This window comes from Eretmochelys imbricata, chromosome 3 (assembly GCF_965152235.1).
Source record: "Eretmochelys imbricata isolate rEreImb1 chromosome 3, rEreImb1.hap1, whole genome shotgun sequence".
Taxonomy (NCBI): domain Eukaryota; kingdom Metazoa; phylum Chordata; order Testudines; family Cheloniidae; genus Eretmochelys; species Eretmochelys imbricata.
In genome coordinates this window covers 60,009,796-60,034,315 of record NC_135574.1, presented here as the reverse complement: position 1 = coordinate 60,034,315, position 24,520 = coordinate 60,009,796, and the positions used below count along the sequence as shown (strand labels likewise).

The following is a 24,520-nucleotide window of genomic DNA, read 5'->3' as shown; positions in this document are numbered from 1 at the left end:
CAGGGCTTGAGCTGCAGGGCTTAAAATAGCAGTGTAGACATTCAGGCTTGGGCTGGAGCCCACGCTCTAAAATTCTGCAAGGAGGAGGGTCTCAGAGTCCGGGCTCCAGCCCAAGCCTTAATATCTACACTGCTATTTTTTTTAGCCCTGCAGCTCAAGCCAGTTGACCTGAACTCTGAGACTTATTGCCGTGTTTTTTTTTTTCATTGGAGTGTACACATATCCCTTGATTACGACAGCCTTATGTTTCTTCATAATGAAGCTCAGCCTCAAAGAAATTTAAAAGTCCTGGCTTTCATTTCTCTCCCAGGTTGTTGTGGGCTTTCAAGTTCCTGTCATGTGGTTTTGGAGTGTTATTAACATGATGAAACATAAAATAATCTCCTCTCTCGGTTCATCTTCTCAGCAGAATTCAGTTAAATTTGCTGAGTCTAACAGGTCTAAGATCTAAAATACAATCAATACATTTCTTCATAAATATAAACAGAACTTATTACACTCGAGCTCCAAGTATTCACATGCCTCACTCTCATTTTTTCCCTATCAAAGATACCAAGGGGGATGTTTGTAGCCGTCTGTCCCGTCAACAGAATTAGTTATTGAACCTTGTTTGCATTACATGCATGCCAGCAACTCCAGATCTATATCACCCATGCAAACCTCAGAATGATGATAGAATTTTTTTAAAACTGTCCTATCTATTCATTAGGCGTTTTATTTTATTATTTTGTCTTTCACTGAAATAAAGGATGTGTTAAGCTTATTGCTGATGTGTAAAGATTTGAGAAGTGCTCAAATGTATCCCGTTCAGGCCTGGCTTCCCATCTATCTCAGAAAAGTGGCATCTGAGGAACAACAACAGAGAGCATGGCAAAAAAATCTTGAACTGCTTCAAATCAGTCTAAACAACCCTCACACACCTAAAAAGCCATACAGGAGAATAATAAAACAATAACTGAAAGCTTTTAGAGCTGGTAAAACAAAGGTTACATGTGACCAGGAGGTTTACTTGCAGCATACTTGAACACCAGCAGATTTGACTCCACCACAGTAGAGCAGAAAATTTTAAACAGGTGGTACATTTTCAATGTGTGGTTTCCATTTTAGTTTTTGGTCTCAACTAACCATTTAAGTACTAAACAATGTTTGATATACAAAAACACAATTTGAAAGACATGTCTTATGACCTGCCAAAGAAAGCATTCACAAATATTTTTTTTTAAACTTCTGAGGCAAATTCCTCCTTCCTGTTCAATCCAGTTTATAAATCTCAAGCCAGTCATCTTCAATTTTGAAGTGGCATCAAGGGCATGTCAAATAGCAGATACAACACTCTGCTTTGAGTATATTTCCTGCAGGTCCCACTGGAGGTAGCCAATGAACTGTTCCAAAAAGGAATATGCAAATTTCTCTTGATAATAAGAGCCCTAAAAATAATTCTATGAGCTCCACATTTACCCACAAGAATTATTAACAGGTTCCAGACACTGGGAATTCAATTCATTTGAGATTTTCCATTTATTTACTTATTTAACAAACAAGAACTTTGATTTCTGTTCCCTCAAGTAGAAGGAGAATAACCAATACTTGAGGGAAACAATCCAGAGAAGAAGCAACACAGGAAAATAGCGGATAACATGGACTGAATATCAAGCCCTCCCTGGAACAAGGAAGGCAAAATAATAGCCCACTCTGTTCAGTGGCAGGGTATGGAACATGCTGCCCCTTGGCCACTTCCTAGCGATCTAAATGATTTGTTCTTCCGGGATACTCTCAGATTTCATGTTTCACCTCAGCCAGAAGAAAACAGTCAAGGAGGGCTTTTAGCTTTCAAAGCATATGCTTTTGGTGTGGAATTTCTGTCCAAGAAGCTTTAGTCTTGCCTGACATGTCCCTGCTGTTGTAGTCACCCCTCATACCTATGTTTCATCTCATACATAGAGTAACCAGGGATTAATGTTTTGGAGAGTAGATTGCAAAGTCAGATTCTGAGGCTGAATTTCTGCCCCAAATGGCTTACGGCTCAGCAGCCATGTTGTTGGAGAATAGAGAAAAGGAAGCATGGCTCACAGAACCAAACCAAGAGCCCCTATGATCTTAGTCTGGGACCCACTACACTCAAAGGGCTTGTTCCCCTGTGGTCTCTTGTTCCCCAAAATAATCTCATTACCTGAAGGGAACTGGATACAGGGGGAAAAACAACTGGGAAAAGCTCCTGCCTGGAGCAAGAGAGAGGAAGAACTGTGTTTCTCCAAGGCCTGCTCCATGATTTTTTCCACAGTGCTGGGGGGAGACAAAGCCCCTACCAACTTTATATGTCTATGGAGCCTAGTTGCTGGTAGTGGTTCTTAGTAGCATTTAACAGAAGCTGCTGTTTCACTTTTGCAAAAAAAAAAAAAAAAAAAAAACTAGGGGCTGTGACCTTGTGCACAATTTATTCTTCTGACAATCCCTACTGTGCCTGAATCAAACACTAACAGGATAATAACTGATTCTTTAAAATCCACACACTATAAAATTGAAAAAAAAAATCATGAACATTTAAAAAATTAAAAAACAAGAAAAAGTTGTAAAACTCCTTATGAGGTTAAAATATGAGGGCCAAGGCTGATATGTCAGCATCCCTTTAAATTTTAATTTTGGAAAGTAAAAGAAAGCACAATATTATACTATTGATTTACAGTCAATCCACTAAATCCTGAATTTCCAAAGAAAACTACTTTAAACAGTTATGTAAATTATTTTCAATTTTAGTTCAATATTAAATGTACAGTTTAATCATAATTTAACTTTAATATAAAGCTTATACTGCCATGTAACAGAAAAGAATTACTTTCTTGTGGAATAAATGACATCAGATGTCAAAGGATGTCAGATGTCTGATTGGTTTTAATAAAGTATTCGAAATGAACAAAATATTTACATCTATTTGTATACTTAAACTATATAAAAGAATATTAACAGAAACCAGCATTTTCCAAGTAACATGAAATATGTGACATGGCAAACTTTAGTGTTTCCACACAAATACATGAAACAACAGCACCAAATCAGCTTTAATAGTAGATTTCTTTCTTTGTTCTGTTTTGGTTAATTGTTCTAATTTGTATATTTAATGAATAAAAATTATATGACTATATTTAGAATGAAATTCAAACTCTATTCAAAGCTACAAGATTGCTAGAAAACTAAAAAATAGCTTAACACTTTGTTAGAAACCAGATAGCAATAGCTCTCCTGCAATATCAAAACACTTAAAATTAACTTACAAGTTTCCACAGAAAACTGAAGTTAATTTTTTTTTCTGTATATCTATATGCATGTTTCTGTATGCGAATGTACCCAGTACACTGTCCACATTAAAAAGGCAATCAGTGCCTATAGCTGAATATAAAAAGGTACTGTTTGTATTCCATGTTCTTTTCATAAAATAGCTCACAGGCAGCAGAGCTGACCATGATTTTACGGATAATTCTTTAGCTAGTATTGATAGGGTAATCATTCAGTTAACTTACTTATTTCTCATTTCCATGCTCATTTCATCAACATTAAACTTACCTTTCCTTTCGGTCCAGATTGCTTAAAAATATGAAAAAAAGAGAAAAACATAAGATGCAAAGCCCCACATTTGTTGCACATCACTCAAGTTTTAATAGTTATCAAATATAAACTACCACCAATTGGTCACTTCTTGAACTCATGTTGCAATACTTTTCTAATTAAAAGTTAAAAATATTGACCGCATTTTAACAGCAGTAAATACAAACATAATTAACTTTATTCCTCAAACCAGCAAAAGTCAGTGGGCAAAGTTTTTATACTGACATGCACCCTGTTCAATCTCAAATAATTTCATTAAATTTGAGTTAAGACTGGTAATCTGCTTTAAATCACTCCATTGTAGACGGCATGACAGAATGAATTAAAATAGAGCTTTGCTCTGGACTTCCCACTGGACTACCACAGAAAATAAAAGTCTACAGGTTTACCATTTATTTGCGTTTTTAGGCAGCAATCCAATCCTATCTATTCAAAATATTTTTAAATAAGTATTTAGATTGAGAAAATGTAATATTCACAAGTGGAAAAAAATTAGAGTTACATATTTTCCAGAGTCTACATGTGACCAGATACTTGAGAGAGGAAAGTGACAGAACAGCTCTCCTCATATCCAAAAGCAGGGGCAAGGAAGAAGCTCTAAATATATCAGACACTCAGGGTAAATCTGCCATTAAAAACCCACTGACTCTTGCTTATGGGGCTCAAGCAAGAGCTGTTTAATTGCAGTGTAGATGTTCAGGCTCTAGGTGCCTACAAAGTGGAAGGGTCCCAGAGCTCAGGCTGTAGCCCAAGCCAGAAAGTCTTCACCAAGTTAAACAGTCCTGTAGCCCAAGCCCTGCAAGCCTGAATCAGTTGTGGATGTGGATAAATTGGAGAGAGTCCAGCGAAGGGCAACAAAAATGATGAGGGGTCTGGAACACATGACTTATGAGGAGAGGCTGAGGGAGCTGGGATTGTTTAGTCTGCAGAAGAGAAGAATGAGGGGGGATTTGATAGCTGCTTTCAACTACCCGAAAGGGGGTTCCAAAGAGGATGGCTCTAGACTGTTCTCAATGGTAGCAGATGACAGAACGAGGAGTAATGGTCTCAAGTTGCAGTGGGGGAGGTTTAGATTGGATATTAGGAAAAACTTTTTCACTATGAGGGTGGTGAAACACTGGAATGCGTTACCTAGGGAGGTGGTAGAATCTCCTTCCTTAGAGGTTTTTAAGGTCAGGCTTGACAAAGCCCTGGCTGGGATGATTTAACTGGGAATTGGTCCTGCTTCGAGCAGGGGGTTGGACTAGATGACCTTCTGGGGTCCCTTCCAACCCTGATATTCTATGATTCTATGAGTTGGCACAGGCCAGCTGCAGTTGTCTTATTGCCTTATGGTCTTATTTTCAGAAGTGTTTTATTTAAAGCTAATAGGAGCTGGAGGTGCTCAAAACTTCTGGAAGTCAGACCCTTAGTACACAAGGTTGATATGCAAGGTAGGGGACTCAAAGCCTAGTCTAAGATATTGCCTTGAGAGAGAACGCCCTTTTTTTTTTAAATTCCGCCCCTACTTTTCAGTCACCAGCAATGGGGAGTCTACTGAGCTTTTCACCAGGGTGTTGTCCGTGATCATGCTGTCCCACCCACTTTCCATAATCCTTCATATTAACTCAGAATCCAGAACGCCACATATGTAAGGACAGAAGAAATCTTCCCGAATGTGTAATATGATGCATACAACAGATAATGCTTTGTTTGCCTATTATATATCTTTTTAGTGTAACATGCCTAAAGAAAAAAAGGAATAAAAGATTACTTTGATTTTGTACACTTCAGGAGAGAGAGAGAGAGACTGATTCCAGAACACAGACAAGCATCAAACACAGGCACTGCCTTAAGAAATCACCCCATTAAGCTCATGCAATAAAATCTGGTTGAGACATGTAGCATATACATGCTATTCCAATCCTGAATCTCAGAAGAATCCGCCAGAATGGTTCAAAATACAGTGGCATTCATTATTTGAAATAATATTAACAAGAGAACAGAGCTGAAACGAACCACAAAACTAGTTCTGCTTATGATACAATCTAGATTTAAAAATATAGGTCTTCAGAAATGACATGCTAGGGAATTCTACGAGGAAATTATACAGTGTAGGGCTGTCATGAGGTTTTTAGTTTCAAGTTCCCAATGCTATTTTACTTGAATCACACTTCATAAGGTACATTAAGGGACCTTAATCTGGCACATGCACATACTATTTGGCTACATGTATGGTAAAACTAGAATAAGAGAGGCTAGAGGTCAGAAGGAACCATTCTGATACTCTAGTCTGACCTCCCATATAACACAGGCCATAGAATTTCCCCAAAATAAATTTTAGAGCTTATCTTTTAGAAAAACATCCAATTCTGATCTAAAAATTGTTAGTGATAAAGAATACACCATGACCCCTAGCAAACTGTTCAAATGGTAATCACTCTCACTGTAAAAGATCTATTTCCAATCTGAATTTGTCTAGCTTCATCTTCCAGCCACTGAATTGTTTTATACCCTTCTCTGCTGGAGTGAATAATCCATTGTTAAATATTTGTTCCCCATGTAGATACACAAATTGCAGTCAAATCACCTTTTAGCTAAGCTAGATTGAGCTTCTTGCGTTTATTACTATAGGCATATTTTCTAATCCTTTAATCAGTCTGAGGGCTCTTCTGTGAGCCCTCTCCAATTTATTAACAACCTTCTTGAATTGGGGCACCAAAAATGGACCGTATTCCAGCAGCAGTCATTCCAGTGCCAAATAGAGAGACAGAATCACTTATCTTCTCTACTAGAGATTCCCTGTTTAAACATTCCAGGATCTCATTAGCTCTTCTGTCCACAGTATCACAGTGGGAACTCATGTTCAGACGATCATCCACCATAATCTCCAAATTTTTTTCAGAATCACTGCTTCCCAGGATAGAGTCCCCCATCCTGTAAGCATGGCCTACCTGCTTTGTTCCTAGATATAATACATTTATATTTAGCCATATCAATACTTATATTGTTTGCTCTCACTCAGTTTCCAAGCAAGCCAGATCACTCTGAATCAGTGACCTATCCTCTTCATTATTTACCACTCCCCAATGACCGTCTCATCTGTAAATTTTATCAGTGATAGTTTTGCTTTCTTCCAGGTTATTGATAAAAACATTAAATAGCGTAAGGCCAAGAACCAATCCCTTTGGGACTCCACTGGGAAAACACCCGCTTGATGACGATTTCCTGCTTACAATTACATTGAGAACTATCAGTCTGCCAGTTTCTATAATTTGTGATGTTAATTTTATACTGTTCTACTTTTAACCAAAATGTCATGCAGTACAAAGTAAAATGGCTTATAGAAAGTAAAAGAATTGAACATCAACTCTATTATCTTTATCACCCAAACGGTTATATCTCACCAAAAAGACAAATTAATTTGACAAGATCTATTTTCAGTAAACCACGTTTATTTGCATTAATTACATTACCCTCCTTTAGTTCTTTATTAAACAAGTCCGGTATCAGCAACTCCACTGTGTTTCCCAGGATCTGTATCAGGCTGACAGCCCTATGAATTATCCATGTCATCCTGTCAACATTTTTTAAAGATTGGAAGAAAGCTAATGTGCATGCCTTCTGGAGTTTCCCCGCTGCTTCAAAACTTACTGAAAACAACCTTAACTATCCAGTAAGCTCCTCTGCCAACTCTTTTGAAACCTCTGGATAAAAGTTATCTGGATTGGCTGATTTAAAAATGTTTGTCCTTATTAGCTTGTGTTTAACATTCATTCCCCTAGTATTTCTCAAGGAAAGAGCATATGAGGAGACTATCACCCCAAATTCAGAACAGAAATATGTACTGAACACTTCTACCTTTTCTGCATTATTATCGATAATTCGATCATTTCCATCTACTAATGGACTAATACCAGCACCAGGAGTCTTTGTTCCTAATATAATTTTTAAAACACTTTGACGCCCTTAACCCTGCAGGCCATAGATTTCTCCTTGGTCTCATCACTTTTCTATAATTCATAAATTTTGATTCATATTCATTACTGTCAACTTCCCCTTTCTTCCATTTGGTTATATTTAATTTATTTATTTATGTTAAATAGCAGTCTTCACTTCCCCTCTAAACCAAGTTGATTGTGGCTTTTTTGGACATCTATAAGGTGTTCTTAAGTGATTAAGCCCTGGCTGGGATGATTTAATTGGAGATTGGTCCTGCTTTTGAGCAGGGGGTTGGACTAGATGACCTCCTGAGGTCCCTTCCAATCCTGATATTCTATGATTCTATGATTCCCAATCGTTCACATTTTTTTGATTAAATTCTTCCTCCCAGATGATTTGACTCTTAATTGTTTTCAGGGTTGTGAAATTGGCCTTGATAAACACACACACACAAAGCTATGTTATCCAGCACTTTATCAACCAGAAAGCTCTATTAACTGGCATTTCCAATATCTCCCAATACAACTCTTCAATCTAGTAACCGGGACCAGTATACTGCCCAGGAGGTCATGCAGTTGCACATTCTACATTCTATTTTTTTGCAAAAGAGGCAGAAGACAAGTCAGCAAGTTGATATTAGGGATTTATTCAAAAAAGCAGCTTCCAGGGTGTTCATCCCAATCTCATACACCTTCTACATCTACGATGATAATTGCTGTTGATAAGGATGACCCTGAGGTGCCTTCTGAACCATCGATTAAATTATGTTCAATACAGTTTTACTGTTAAGTGTATTTTTAGTGATCTGGATGTACACCATGCACTGCCCATAGTGATACGTAGTGTCAAAAGATAACCTGCTGTATAGAAAACTTTACCTGTATACACTTAAGTGCTTCAAGAAACCTACAACTCTCCAGTGCAGTACTACTACTGGATTGGTGAGTATCTGTTTACTATTTTATACTTTACTCGTTTTATTATATTCTAAATTCTTTGAAAATTGGTATTCCATTGGTAAGTATACCTCATAGTTAACTGGAATTTTTGACTAACCTCCTATTCCTCCAGCATGCCGGATGACAAATCTTTTACTGTATTACTGGTCTGAACTTTATTCTTCTTGCACATTGGTAACTCTGATCAAGTCACGATCACTTGTGTCTGAGACATCATCTGCATCAACCAGCTTACGTTGACCTAACTCTTTAAGCATCTAGAATGTCACTCCTGCCAGTGTAACTCGCCCACTACACCAATTTAATAACTCCAAAAGAGGTGTAGAGTCAATATCAATGTAGTTAGGCTGATGCAGTGTCAGTGCAAACACTGTGTTGCTTATATCTACTGTTGCTGCCTTTCAGAAGCCCCACTATTCCCCACACTGCCAGTTAAGTAGGTGCAAGTGCTTCTGGCAAGGACGCACACCTCCGATGCAAGGAGAGTAATGCAGACATGCAAAAGCGATTTAGTTACTGTGCTGGCTGAACGTTGACGTAACTTAGGCTCAGGTGGCAGGGATAAAAATAGCAGTGTAAATGCTCCCTTTTGGGCTCCAGTCCAGATTCTGAGACCCTCCCTCATGTCAGGTTCCACCACACAGGCTGGAATATCTAACACTGCTATTTTTAGCCCCACAGTCCAAACCAGAGTGAACAGACCCAGGCTCTGAGACTCAATGCCTCAGGGTTTTTTGTTTTTGTTTTTGCAGTGTGGATATACCCTAAAGCTCCTTTGAAAATTCCAGCCTTAGATGCCAAAGGTAAATCATAGAATCTCAGAATCATAGAATACCCGGGTTGGAAGAGACCCCAGGAGGTCATCTAGTCCAACCCCCTGCTCAAAGCAGGACCAATCCTAAACTAATTCATCCCAGCCAGGACTTTGTCAAGCCTGACCTTAAAAACCTCAAAGGAAGGAGATTCCACTACCTCCCAAGGTAACGCATTCCAGTGCTTCACCACCCTCCTAGTGAAGTTTTTCCTAATATACAACCTAAGCCTCCCCCACTGCAACTTGAGACCATTACTCCTTGTTCTGTCATCTGCTACCACTGAGAACAGTCTAGATCCAACCTCTTTGGGACCCCCTTTCAGGTAGTTGAAAGCAGCTATCAAATCCACATTCATTCTTCCCTTCTGCAGACTAAATAATCCCAGTTCCCTCAGCCTCTCCTCATAAGTCATGTGCCCCAGCATTTTCTTTGCCATCCGCTGGACTCTTTCCAATTTTTCCACATCCTTCTTGTAGCGTGGGGCCCAAAACTGGACACACTACTCCAGATGAGGCCTCACCAATGCCCAACAGAGGGGAATGATCGTGTCCCTCGATCTGCTGGCAGTGCTCCTACTTATACAGCCCAAAATGTCATTAGCCTTCCTGGCAACAAGGGCACAATGCTGATTCATATACAGCTTCTCATCCACTGTAATCCCTAGGTCCTTTTCTGCAGAACTGCTGCCTAGCTACTCGGTCCCTAGCCTGTAGCAATATGGGATTCTTCCATCCTAAATGCAGGACTCTGCACTTGTCCTTGTTGAACCTCATCAGATTTCTTTTGGCCCAATCCTCCAATTGGCCTAGGTCCCTCTGTATCCTATCCCTTCTCTCCACTGTGTCTACCACTCCTCCCAGTTTAGTGTCATCTGCAAACTTGCTGAAGGTGCAATCCACGTCATCCTCCAGATCATTAATGAAGATACTGAACAAAACTGGCCCCCGGACCGACTCACGGAGCACTCCACTTGATACTGGCTACCAACTAGACATGGAGCCATTGATCACTACCCGTTGAGCCCGATGATCTAGCCAGCTTTCTCTCCACCTTATAGTCCATTCATCCAGCCCATACTTCTTTAACTTGCTGGCAAGAATACTGTGGGGAACCGTATCTAAAGCTTTGCTCAAGTCAAGGAACAACACGTCCACTGCTTTCCCCTCATCCACAGAGCCAGTTATCTCATCATAGAAGGCAATTAAGTTAGTCAGGCATGACTTGCCCTTAGTGAATCCAAGCTGACAGGTTACACTGTACTCAAATCAGTCAGGTTACATTGTTATTAGCAGATGTTGGAGCCAATCACACTCAAGAAAGTATGACATTATTTCCTGGCTGTAACACACACACAAAATCTTCATCCTGCAGTCATCTGCCTGTTATTTAGTACAAGTGAAGGCAAATAGCACCAATAAGAAATGGACTTGAAATATAATTTTTGGATATGCATAAAAAAATCAAAAATCAAAATCACTAAAATCAAATTATTTAAATGGCTAATCTACTGGTGTGTCAATTAATTTTGCAAAGGTGCACTTACAAATGAGCTATTTTTGCTTAAACCTATAGGTCTGTAGTTGGCAACATAAGACAGCATAAGGAGAAATTTGATGTCACATCAGGACCAGGATTACAGTATAGGTACTTTAGGTCTATGCCTAGGGATGGTTTCACAAAAAAGTTTAACAGGGTATATTTTAGAAAACCTCAACTAAATTAAGACTGATACTAAAGAATCCAAGAAAGCACCCTGTGACATGTCCTTGTTTACTTTAAAAAATGTTCTACTGACTTCTGTAGATATTATGTAACTGCTTTCATTAATGTGACCTGCGTTAACTGATCTTTGTCTTTCTGCAGACAACTGAAACAGCTGGAGTGTTTTGAACTGCTCCATGTCTCTCAGTGGAGCACTCATTTTAAGACCAGATGCTCTGGGGGTTCCCCTCTCCCACTGCCCCATCCCCAAAGAGAAAACTGCATGTGGCAGGAAAAGAGTCAGGTGGACTTGGCCCACCCACACAAACAGACATACCCTGATTTCTAGGTTAATTACTGGAGGAGGCGCCACCAGCCCCCTTCTGCCACTTGTGCCTCTAGAAGAGAAGAGGGGAGCAGACCCCTATACTGCCATACTTGCTAGTACCAGGGGGACAGAGGCCCTGTGCCAGCGCACTTTACGTAGGGAGGACCACCCTCAATAATACAACTCCAAGAGGGGGCAGGAACAGTGTGTGGAACACAAAATTAAAAACTCTCCGTGGCCACCTTACTTAATCACACCATTTAGTCAGCCATGTTATACATGGGTTAGGAGTAAAAGAAAAAAAAAAAAAAAACAAGATGGGATGGAAAAAGGGATGTGATTAAGGACCTACATCTGATGCAACAACCACACCAATCAGAAGAACTGAACTGAATTATTTGCAGGGTAACAGAGGAATAAGGACGGGGAAGGGAGGACAGCTATGGAAGGAAGCACTCACGTGGCAACATTGTAAATCTGAGAAACTCGCAGATAAAAAGATAGCACTGGAATGGAGAGACCGTGGACAGAAGAACTTCTTAAAGCATCTCTTTAACTCTTATATTTCTGTAACACATTCACATATTTCAATAGCATGGTGGGGTTTTTTTTGGGGGGGGGGGGGGCAAGGGTGTTTGTTTTTTTAATTAATTGTAAAACAAAAAAAAAGATAAAATGGCTATAGACACAAAATGCATATATGGTTTGCACTGGTGGACTAATTAGAAGGCCAGAAGGTAACATTGATCCAGTCTGAACTATAAACCACAATCGTAGGACTCCCTTGAATTAATTCCTGTTTGAATTAAAGCATATCTTTTAGAAAAACATGCAATCTTCATTTAAATACTTCCAATGATAGAGAATCCCTGGTGGTCTTAAGGATGCTCACCAGTATTGGAGAGCAGAGCTGTCCCTAGGGTACGGCAAATCGGGGTGACCACCCCAGACCCCACCCCGCGGTTTCTGAGGACGTGGGCTGGGAGGTGAGGTGGGAGACGGGCAAGCGGGGGCGAGGAAGAGCACCCTTCCCAACCTTCCCCTTCCCACCCATTACCCCCATCACCTCCTGTGGGCCCTGCCAATCAGCACCTCCTCCACCTCCCTCTCCATCCCTCCCAGTGCCTATCACTGATCAGCTGTTTCGCAGCATCTAGAGACACTGGGGGGAGGAGTGAGGGTGCAGCACACTCGAGGGAGGGGGCAGAACTAGGCAGGGAAGAGGGGGGCAGAGGTGGAGTGGCAGCAGGGCTTGGGTGGAGCCATGGGGGAGCTCCCCCCGGCAGATAGAAACTCTGCACCAATGTCCCGGTCCCCACACCCCGCTAGGGACAGCCCTGCCGGAGGAAATAAGGAGTGAGGTCGTTCACATTTTTCTGATGTGACTTAGGTGGTATGTACATGCACCTCAATACATGATTAATTTAAAACAAATTATACAAAACAGTAATATCACCAGTGGAAGACCTCATAAAAGCAATTCCCCACTATTTAATTTTCTGAAGTACTTACAGAATCTAGAGATGGACTAGATAACCTAATAGGTTTCTTCCATCTCCCGGCCAACACAGGGTTGTTCCCTATTGTACATTTACTATGGTTGGTTGTTTTGGTCCAACAGAGTTTTAAGTGTCCCAAGCAACAGGATTTCTACCATTTTCCTTAGACTATGCCAGTCAAACATATCTCATTAACAAGCTTACCCCTAATATTCTATTTAAGTATCTTCCTTTAATCTCATCTCATTACACCTTGCTATACCTCACCATTCTCAGTGTTTACATCTTACACATTTCTACATTATTTCCCACCATTTATTCCCTTAGCCATGATCTATTATTTAGCTCTTTCCATCTTTACTCATAAAGACAAAACTCCTTCAAACACCCTAACTTCTGATGTTTTCTTTGAACATCCTTCAGTTAGTCAATATCTTTTATGGCACTCAGTAGTCCAGACCTGAACATAGTATTCCTGTTGCTTCTGTAGTAGGACCAAATACAGAGGGACTATGAGGCCTATGACATGAGACCTCTGCATATGCAGCCAAAAGTTATATTTTTGTTTTGTGCCTCTATCACTTTGCAAATTCATGCCTCACTTGCTGTCCACTATATCATCTTTTCTATTGCTATCATTTCTTCCCAGATTTCTAACTTCTGGTGAGGGTCCATACAATGTTTTCCCTTTAGAGGTATTATTAGCTTGCATTTTTTCAACTTAAAGCTCATTTAGTTATTTTCTGCTCATGTTTATAATGTAAGTCGTCCTCTTGATCTTCGCTGATGTTTGTAAATCTTCCTAATTTAACATCTACATTTTTCATTAACTTGATTTTTACTAGCTGTCCCAGACCATTAAGATATCCATTAATATCAGACCTAGCAGATCCCTTGAGATTCCTCAGACACTTCCCTGCAACAAAACGATTTTGGTGGTTAGCATAACTTTAAGAAAAAAAAGGAGGAAGAAGGAGAAATAAAAAGACATTTAAGCTATTGGTTAGGAAGGTTGTTCTCTTAACAGCTTTCAACCCACGCACAATGGGTGCTACTACAAACAAACAAACAAAAAAAACAGTGCATGTGTTCAATTCAATATTTGATTTTTAAAGGTCATAATTTTGTAGGAGACTTAACTGCATTTACTTACACTTCCCCTTTTCATCCTTTAAGACCCTACTCCTGCAAACACACACATGCATAACCTTGCTCATGAGCAGTCCCACTGAAGACATGTATTTCTCCAGTTATTTTGATGGCTGTTGTTTTTAAGGTTTATATGTCATAGTGAACTATTAAGTCTGCTGTATTTTTTTAAGCAATGTGACTTATATGACATCTCAGTACATTTGCTACTGAATCGTTGCCAAGTGGCAGAAGAAACTGGAATTTTTATCAATTCAAGTGTTTGATTACAGGAGCGTTTATTAAGTGACGTTCTATTATACATTATTTACAATTGCTTGACGTCTTTTTTTTTTTTTAAATAGTTTCACTGTTAACTACTTTCCAGTTGAAAGGTTAGATTCCACAAAATGCTGTCAAATGAACTTTTTTTTTTTTTTTTTTTTTTTTTAAAAAGTGAAGGGTTTGTTCACAATGAAGGTTAACAAGGTAAGCTTTTGGAGACCTTCACAATTCAATGAAGGCAGATATTAAAGGATCCAAAAAGTACTATCATGTCACACATCCCTGTTTACTTTAAAAATGTTTTCGGGACTGTGAAGACTACCATGTACGAATCTCAGCTGTGGGAAAACAAGACAGTATGAAAATTCCTTTAAAAACATAGCACTCTGAACCACTGCCACAAATGAGATGCACGGGTGGGAAAGTGTGAGAGGATGACACGAGAATGATATACACATTGGTTTCTTCAGTCTTACCTTTGGGCTGCTGTTTTTACTACTGGTATCTGTGCATGAGCATGGTGAAAATGTCTACCGTGCACTACGGTTCCTGGACAAGTTATATTCTGGGAATTTTCACTGTAAATATGATAGAAAGTAAGGTAAACAAAAGTTACAAAATTAACAAAACTGCAGAAACAATGAAAAAAGCTAAGAAATGTCATGTAGCTAATCAGTAACTAAAATAATATAACACTTAAATTACATAACTAGACTGGTTTGATAAAGAGGCAGCACAGTCAGAAATGAGGATTCTCAGCCTCTCCCGACTTCCGGGCCCATAAACCACACACAGCTTCTTCTTGTGGTTCACTGCTGTAATCTTTTGCAATAATATTCTATAATCCTTTGCAGTCACAAATGTCTAATTTGAAAACGTTATTAAAAAAAAAATCTAACAAAAAATAGGAAACGTCCAGACTAATGTACACAGAACTGGAAATCAATGTCTCTCGTTCTAAACCTCGCCGTGCTGAAGTCTACTTCTGTGCCTGTAGGAGCATAAATGCCATATCAAAACAGCCCAGCATCCTATTGCTGACATTGGCCAGTACCAGACTCTTTAAAGGAAGGGACAAAAATCTGCATAATAGACCATTATAGACTATTCTGCCAAAAAGGAACATTTCTTCCTAACCTGAGGCAGCTCGTGGTTGGCTAAGATATACCTTTTATTTTATAATACCTAATGTTGACAAAAGCCTTTATTCAATGCTGATAAGCTCTTGGTCACAAAGTATTTTGTGGCCATGAGTTCCCCAAGTTAATTAGGCATTGTGTTCAAAAGGAATCTTTTTTTTTTTTTTTTTTTTTTTAAATTTAGCTGCCTTCATTTTCATTCATTCCTTTGATTTTGTTTTTGTGGTTTTTTTTTTTGTTTTAAGTCAGCGGTTCTCAAACTGGAGGTCAGTACCCCTCAAGAGGTCACATGGGGGGTCATGAGCTACAAGCCTCCACCCTAAGCCCCGCTTTGCCTCCAGCATTTATAATGGTGTTAAATATACCAACAAGGGTTTTTAATTTATAAGGAGGGTCACACTCAGAGGCTTGCTATGTGAAAGGGGTCACCGTACAAAAGTTTGAGAACCACTGTTAAGTCTTATGTTTCTTCCTACTTGTCTCTTTAAGCAGTCCTAATCTAGTCACTCTCCCCTTTGGAAGTTTTTTCATGACTAATCACCTGTTATCTCTGGAGCTCTACCACCTTTGATATAATTATTTTAGAGAATTTAGCACAGCATTCATGATATGGGAAAATCATCACGTTTTATAATGGAATAATATTTTGCACTATTTTCTCCCCCCTCTTTATAAATCTTAGCATGATGAGTAATCAATATGCAATGGAAACCAAAAGAGTAGAGGTTTTCATTGAGTTGTCCACAATGATAAACTGCTTTTTTTTCCACTGTGATGAACTTTGATTTAGAATCCAATAATGTGAATGAGTAGTTCAAATTATTCCTTCCCATATACACATGAAGTTCATTGTTGACTAATGCGAGGTAATCAGTCACCACACATCATCAGTATTTACCTAGCTTTGTTAGGTCCTTTTCATATCATAGGATTCTTTTCATATCTTGACTTAAATAGTTTTGTGCAATCCACAAAAGTCTGACCTCACTATTCATTTCCCTTTCCAAATCATTAACATATTGAACACCGATTCGAATATCAATCCTGTGGACACCCCACTGTTACCCTCTGCCATACTTAAAATTGATCAGCTATTTCTACTCTTCATTTTCTGTCTGTTAGCCAGTTTTAATCCATCAGAGTAGTTTGCCTCTCTCCCAGGCCTGCTTGGTTTTCCTTTTTAGCCTCATGAGGGACTTTGTGAAAGGTTTTTTCAAAGTCCAAATTAATGTCAACTAGGATCCCTTTATCTATTATTTGGTTCACATGCTCAAAGAACTCTCATAGATGCATAATTTTCATGCTGGTTTATACTTATTGTTTTGTTCATCTTAACTGTTTTTTCAGTCAATTTACTAAATACTGCAGGCAGGCTCACTGCTTCGTATTCCTCATCCAAGACCCCATTTATACACCACCTGGTCTTTTGTTTTCTTTTATTAAGGCACCTCCTCTTTTGACATGTCAATCTCTGACAACACTTACCTGAAAAAAAGGAAAATCAGGGATAGCTATTTCCTTCCTGTCTTTTGTGGTAAAGATAGATACAAAGAAATTATGCTGCTTCACTTCAATATTATTACACAAATAAATCACTCCCTGGTAGTGCAATGGAGTCACCCATTCTTTCACATAGGCTTCCATCTTGTGATGCATTTACAGTATGTTATTAGAGTGGATCAGAAAATGTGCCTCTTTCAACAAAATTTTCTTTAAAAAAACCCTGACAATGTTTTTATAAATTATGCAAAACAATGTTTCAATTTTTATTTCAAGGTGAGTTTGATTTATTCTATATTTTACTTTCTAAACAAAACACTTCAGCTGAGCCAAAACCAGGGTTCTGTGATTGTTATTTTCAGAATTTTGTTTTGCACGAGATTTCAAAATTTTGTTTTGCTCTGCTCCGGAACAGGGAAAAAAAAATCCAGATCCCACACAGCCCTCTATTTTGTTACTTTTTATATTTTTGTCCATTTGCTCTTCAAAACCCTTCTTTTCCCTTAACTTCCATATTACATTTTATTTGCTACAGTACATGGTCCTTTCTATTGACTTCGCTTGGGAAGTATTTCCATTTTATAAAGGGTAACTTTGTGGCTGAAACAACATATCATACCTTGCCATTTAGCCATAATACTGGGGTGGGACAGCATGACAAAATGTATGTGTGTCCACACCTCACATATCACTATCATAATAATCATTATGAAAAGTATGCCTTGTGAGGTACCATTTGAAAACTCATAATTTGCCAGTCATTGTCCTGATAAAATGTGTGTGACAACACTATATGAGAAAAGTTATAAGATTCCACTGTATAGTGTTATTAACACATTCCAAACTGAGATTGGCAGGACAGGTTTGTCTCAAACAGAGGAATGTATGTGCTCTGCTTAAGTTGCATTTAAGCAGTAAACAGAGCCATCGAGCAGGAGGGAAACAAAGGACGCTCAAGTCAGTGAGGAAAAGGCAGCAGGGGACATCCTTCCACATAGATTTGGTCTCCTGAATCTCGGCTGAACACGTTTTTCAATAAGGGGACTGACACTATAAAAAGGAGGAACAAATATAGCTAAGCACACCCTCTCTCTCCCTGCCCACCACATTCATGGCACCAGAAGCAACAAAGGAAGCATTTGTTGAATTCTGGGAGAAGGGATCCTGATCTAAGAAATTTGGTCAGTAATACTGCTGAAAGCATATGGTGAGAAAATTTGTTAAGTTAGGCACCGGTAGTATTTTAACTTCATTTTCTTGTAACCATTTCTGACTTTTATGCCTCATTACTTAAACTCACTTAAAATCTCTTTGTAGTTAATACATTTGTTTTATCTAATCCAATGTGATTAAACTGAAATGTGTGGGAAACTCCATCTGAGGTGGCATGTTATGTGCATATTATTTCTACTGAAGCAATAACAAACTTAATATAAACTAGTATTATATTAAGTCCAGAAGAGGGCTGGGCAGTACAGGACATACATTTCTGGGGAAAAATCTAAGACTGGGAGTCTGTTTAGGTCACTCTGCAGTATCACCAAGGCTGGTAAGAGCCAAAGTGTGGCTGGCTGCAGCGTGCGCACGCACACACACAGCCAGTAGCGACTTGCATGCTGGGGGCTGTTTGTGAGCAGTCCAGGCTGATGGCTACAGCAGGAAAGCATTGTAAAGGGCACCTCAGGTTAGAGAGGAAGCTGCTCAGTCTGCATTGTACCCTCATATATTACAGAGATGTGTTCTTTGTTCTGCATTTTTGTTCCGCCTTACTTTTTAGTTCAGCAATATGAATGCGTTCAGGAAGAAATGTGCTACCTTTAAGGAGCTGCTGTATTGTGTGTAAGGATTTTAATTGCACTTTTGATTTCAATGTGTTTTTAACTTAAGGAAAAAAAAAAAAGGGAAAAGGTTAAAGACCTTCCTAATGTTCAGTACAGTGCTAGTGACTGGCACAATTACTCCCTCAAGTATATTGAATTTAGTTGTACTATGTTCATTATTAATTAGTGGCTCAGTTTGTTACAACCTAGCCCAGTACCCAGCCGTAATCACTAGTCTGTTGCAAGTGGACCCAGCCGCCAAATTCAAGTTAGTTGGGTCTGGGTAGAATCTAATCACTATTTCTAGCTTTGGTCTATACAGCATATGCCCAGTCTCAGAACTCTTGTCAGAAGGCGGTCCATGGGCCATAGAGCACTGCCACGCAGCCACTCTAAATCCCACAAATCGCTGCTTAAAACCTGTGAGCTTCCTCAGCTGCTTACACGCAGTCCTTCGAGCTCCACCTCAGATGCGGACACTCCGGGCTTCTAATTTAACACCTTTGAACATAAGAACAGCCACACTGGGTCAGACCAAAGCTCCATCTAGCCCAGTATCCGGTCTTCCGACAGTGGCAAATGCCAGGTACCCCAGAGGGAATGAACAGAACAGGTAATCATCAAGTGATCCATTCCCACTCCTAGCTTCTGGCAAACAGAGGCTAGGAACACCATCCCTGTCGATCCTGGCTAATAGCCATCACTGGACCTAACCTCCATGAATATGTCAAGTTCTTTTTTGAACTCTGTTATAGTCTTGGCCTTCACAACATCCTCTGGCAAAGAGGGTTCCACAGGCTGACTGTGCGTTGTGTGAAGAAATACTTCCTTTTGTTTTAAACCTCCTGCCTATTACTTTCATTTGGTGACCCCTAGTTCTTGTTATGAGGAGGAGTAAACAACACTTCCCTATTTACTTTCTCCACAACAGTCATGATTTTATAGACCTCCATCGTAGCCCCCACCCGTAGTGGTCTCTTTTCCAAGCTGAAAAAGTCCCAGTCTTCTTAATCTCTTCTCATATGGAAGCTGTTCTGTATCCCTAATCATTTTTGTTACCCTTTTCTGAACCTTTTCCAGTTCCACTATATCTTTTTTGAAATGGGGCGACCACATCTGCACACAGTATTCAAGATGTGGATACCATTGTTTTAAAGATGTTCAAGATGTGCATACCATTGATTTAAATAGAGGCAATATGATATTTTCTGTCTTATTATCTATCCCTTTCTTAATGATTCTCAACATTCTGTTCACTTTTTTGACTGTAGCTGCACATTGAGTGGGTGTTTTCAGAGAACTATCCACAATGACTCCAAGATCCCTTTCTTGAGTAGTAACAGCTAATTTAGACCCCATTAATTTTATATGTATAGTTGGAATTATGTTTTCCAATGTGCATTACTTTGCATTTATCAATATTGAATTTCATCTGCCATTTTGTTGCCCAGTCACCCAAGTTTTGAGAGATCCTTTTGTAGCTCTTCGCAGTCTGCCTGGGACTTAATTATCTTGACTAGATAACATGGGGACAACATGGCAGAAAACAAGAACAGAGTTAACAATGGAACTTCTTAACCAGAGAAGCTTTACTCAAAGCACTCTAGAAAGTTAAAGACCTTTGAAAATAACTGAAGTCCTGAGATACACCCTTCCTTGGACTAATCTTACCCTTTCTGTGAGTCTGAGGTTCATAAGCAGTTCAGGAAAGCAGAGTCTCTCCTGCCTTCTTTCTTCTGCAAGTCCTCCTCATATTTGGCGATGGTTACTCCTAATCTCCACCCCCTCCTACACAAAGAAGAACCCTACTCTTAAACAGGGTCTCCCCTCTATGACATACACAAAACTGAGAAGCTCCAGCCACACCTCTCTCTTGCCTGCATGACGGCAGGCCCTTGAGTAGAAAAGCCATTGTTACACGAAGCTGGGCCAACAGCTGAGAGCCAATCAAAGTCAATAGCTCTTGGTCTCAAACACCTTTCCTAAGCAAGACAACTATCTGAATGCAGTATAATAGGTTATCCCTGGTGGCAGGGGGCAGATGTGCTCACACCACTGAATGTGCACATACCACTGACTACACAGACTTCTTGCTTTCAGTTCCTGTGCCTCATGCTACAATGGTTCCTGGCTACCAAAAGCAGCAACTGCAGGAAAACACCTGCTCAGCATCCACAGCCCTGGGCTTGAGCATGCTCAGTGCAAATGGAATCTTCAGACAATTTAACTGCCAAACTAACAAGTCTCTATTAAGCATATGCGAACTGCAGTTTTTGGGAGGCTTTTAACTTCGCCAATTTGGACAGGTTTTCCTGGGGGTGACAAAAGGCACATGACTGACACCAGGATGACAGCCCTGCCAAATTTCAAGATCATATTTCAAAGTACGGAGATGATAAAACTTCCTAATGAAATGGACATAGGCACTTAATGTGGGCAAAATAATATACTTCTCCCCAACTTTGTTCTGAGAAACAGCTGAATTTTGCTGAAACATTAAAAAAAAAAAAAAAAAAAAAAGCTCAAGGCAAACATCCGGCATGGGAAATTACAGTCCGAATGGTGGTTATAAACAACAAATGCAACAGGGTCTTGCAACGGAAAGTGTTTGGCAACCTGAATTATATGTTGCTACCAGCTCCACCTATAATCAGATCAGAAGTGACTACAGGGCTCTGGGAGTAAGGGTGAAAGAGTTGGGGGCACAGGTGGTGTTCTCTTTGATCCTTCTGGTAAACGGTAAGGGGTGGGGCCCAGGCAGAGACAGATGCAGCCAGGCATTCACCTCCAGGATGCGAAGATGGTGTTGACAGGAGGGCTTCGGCTTCTTTGACCAGAAGATGCTGTTCCAGCAAGAAGGCCTGCTAAGCAGAGATGGGGTCCGCCTATTGAGGAAGGGGAAAGAGCATATTTGGATACAGACTGGCTAACCTAATGAGGAAGGCTTTAAACTAGGGGGCAGGTGACCAAAGCCCACAGGTAAGTCAAAAACATGGAGACCTGGGAGAAGGGTTTAGAATTTTTTTTTGGGGGTGGGGGGGGGAGGAGAGCATGGGCTGTTATAGTAGGGATAAAGAAGAGACGAGACAGAACTGGAAGAGGGGAATCAAATCAGTATCTTAGATGTCTGTATACTAACGCGAGAAGTATGAGGAATAAACAGGAAGAATTCAAAATGCTAGTAAATAAACACAACTATGACATAGTTGGCATCACAGGGAACAGCTTCCTCAGGAAGGACAGGCAAGGAAACAAGGGACGAGGTGTTGCCTTATATATTAAAAACGTATATGCTTGGACTGAGATGGATGGAAATAGGAGACAGACTTCTTGAATGTCTCCGGGTAAGGATAAAAAGGGGTAAAAAACAAGGGTGATGTCATGGTAGGGGTCTACTACAGGCTACCTAACCAGGCAGAAGAGGTGGATGCGGCTTTTTTTAAACAACTAGCCATCATCCAAAGCACAGGACTTGGTGGTGATGGGGGACTTCAACTACTCAGATACCTGTTTGGAAAAATAACAGTAAGGCACAGATTATCTAACAAGTTCCTGGAATGTACTGAAGACAATTTTTTAATTCATAAGGTGGAGAAAGCTACTTGGAGAGAGGCTGTTCTAGATTTGATTTTGACAAATAGGGAGGAACTGTTTGAGAATATGAAAGTGAAAGGCAGCTTGGGTGAAGGTGATCATGAAATGGTAGAGTTCATGATTCTAAGGATTGGTAGGAGGGAGAACAGCAAAATAAAGACAATGGATTTCAAGAAGGCACACTTTAGAAAACTCAGGGAGTTGGTAGATAAGATCCCATGGGAAGCAAGTTTAAGGGGAAAAACAATTGAAGACAGTTAGCAGTTCTTCAAAGAGAGACATTATTAAGGGCACAAGAGCAAACTATCCCACTGTGTAGGAAAGATAGGAAGTATGGCAAGAGACCACCCTGGCTTAACCAGGAGATCTTCAGTGATCTAAAAATAATAATAAAAAAAAAAATAAAAGAAGTCCTACAAAAAGTGGTAACTAGGTCAAATTACAAAGGATGAATATAAACAAATAACAAGTATGTAGGGACAAAATTAGAAAGGCTAAGGCACAAAACGAGATTAAACTAGCTAGAGACATAAAAGGAACAAATATTCTACAAATACATTACAAGCAAGAGAAGACCAAAGAGAGGGTAGACCCGTTACTCAGTGGGGGGGGGGGGGAGGGGGCGGCAGAAAAAGTGGAAATGGCAGAGGTGCTTAATGACTTCTTTGTTTCAGTTTTCCCTGAGAAGGTTGGTGGTGACTGGACATCTAACATAGTGAATGTCAGTGAAAATGAGGTTGGATCAAAATAGGAAAAGAACAAGTTAAAAATTACTTAGACAAGTTAGATGTCTTCAAGTCACCAGGGCCTGGTGAAATGCGTCCTAGAATACTCAAGGAGCTGACTGAGGAGATATCTGAGCCATTAGCGATCTTTGAAAAGTCATGGAAGACCAGAGAGATTCCAGACAACTGGAAAAGGGCAAATATAGTGCCCATCTGTAAGAAGTTAAATAAGGACAACCCGGGGAATTACAGACCAGTCAGCTTAACTTCTGTACTCAGAAAGATAACAGAGCAAATAATTAAACAATCAATTTGCAAACATAGAGAAGATAATAAGGTGGTAAGTAAGAGTTAGCATGGATTTGTCAAGAACAAAGTGTGTCAAACCAACCTGATGACTTATTACCCTGTCAAAGAAAGCTTTGTGGATGGGGGGGAAGCAGTAGATGTGGTATATCTTGACCTTAGTAAAGCTTTTGATACAGTCTCACATGACTGTCTCATAAACAAAACTGGGGAAATGCAACCTAGATGGAGCTACAACCATGGTGGGTGCAAAACTGGTTGGAAAACCGTTCCCAGAGAGTAATCATCAGTGGTTCACAGTCATGCTGGAAGGGCATAACTAGTGGGGTCCCACAGGGATCAGTTCTGGGTCAGATTCTGTTCAATATTTTTATCAATGATTTAGATAATGGTATAGAGAGTAAACTTATAAAGTTTGTGGACGATACCAAGCTAGGAGCAGTTGCAAGTGCTTTGGAGGACAGGATTAAAATTCAAAATGATCTGGACAAACTAGAGAAATGGTCTGAAGAAAATAGGATGAAATTCAACAAGGACAAATGAAAAGTACTCCATTTAGGAAGAAACAATCATTTGCACACATACAAAATGGAAAATGACTGCCTAGGAAGTAGTACTGCGGAAAGGGGATCTGGGGGGTCATAATGGACCATAAGCTAAATGAGTCAATAGTGTAACACTGTTGCAAAAAAAACAAACAAACATCATTCTGGGATTTATTAGCAGGAGTGTTATAAGCAAGAAAAGAGAAGTAATTCTTCCACTCTATTCAGTGCTGATTAAGCCTCAACTGGAGTACTGTATCGTTCTGGGCGCCACATTTCAAGAAAGATGTGAACAAACTGGAGAAAGTCCAGAGAAGAGCAACAAAAATTATTAAAGGTGTAGAAAACATGATCTGTAAGGGAAGATTGAAAAAATTGGCTTTGTTTAGTCTGGAAAAAAGAGAAGACTGATGGGGGACATGATAACAGTTTTCAAGTACATAAAAAGTTGTTACAAGGAAGAGGGAAAAAAAAATATTGTTCTCAACCTCTGAGGATAGGACAAGAAGGAATGGGCTTAAATTGCAGCAAGGACGATTTAAGTTGGACTTTAGGAAAAACTTCCTGCTAGGGTAGTTAAGCATTGGAATAAATTGCCTAGGGAGGTTGTGGAATCTCCATCACTGGAGATTTTTAGGAGCAGGTTAGAGAAACA

General features: G+C 39.7%; 1 protein-coding gene across 4 annotated transcripts in view; it reads right to left on the bottom strand.

The window, feature by feature from the left end:
* SENP6 (SUMO specific peptidase 6) overlaps window positions 1–24,520 on the bottom strand; it is a 164,577-nt gene that overhangs the window by 101,801 nt on the left and 38,256 nt on the right. For 3 of the 4 annotated variants that reach the window (XM_077812718.1, XM_077812712.1, XM_077812714.1), the window contains exons 5-6: window positions 14,713–14,814; window positions 3,559–3,579 (exon numbers count right to left, since the gene is read on the bottom strand). In XM_077812718.1, coding sequence (XP_077668844.1) covers window positions 3,559–3,579; window positions 14,713–14,814 — 123 coding nt within the window. The remainder of the gene's footprint in view (window positions 1–3,558; window positions 3,580–14,712; window positions 14,815–24,520) is intronic. The other variant, XM_077812713.1, reaches the window with a different exon arrangement.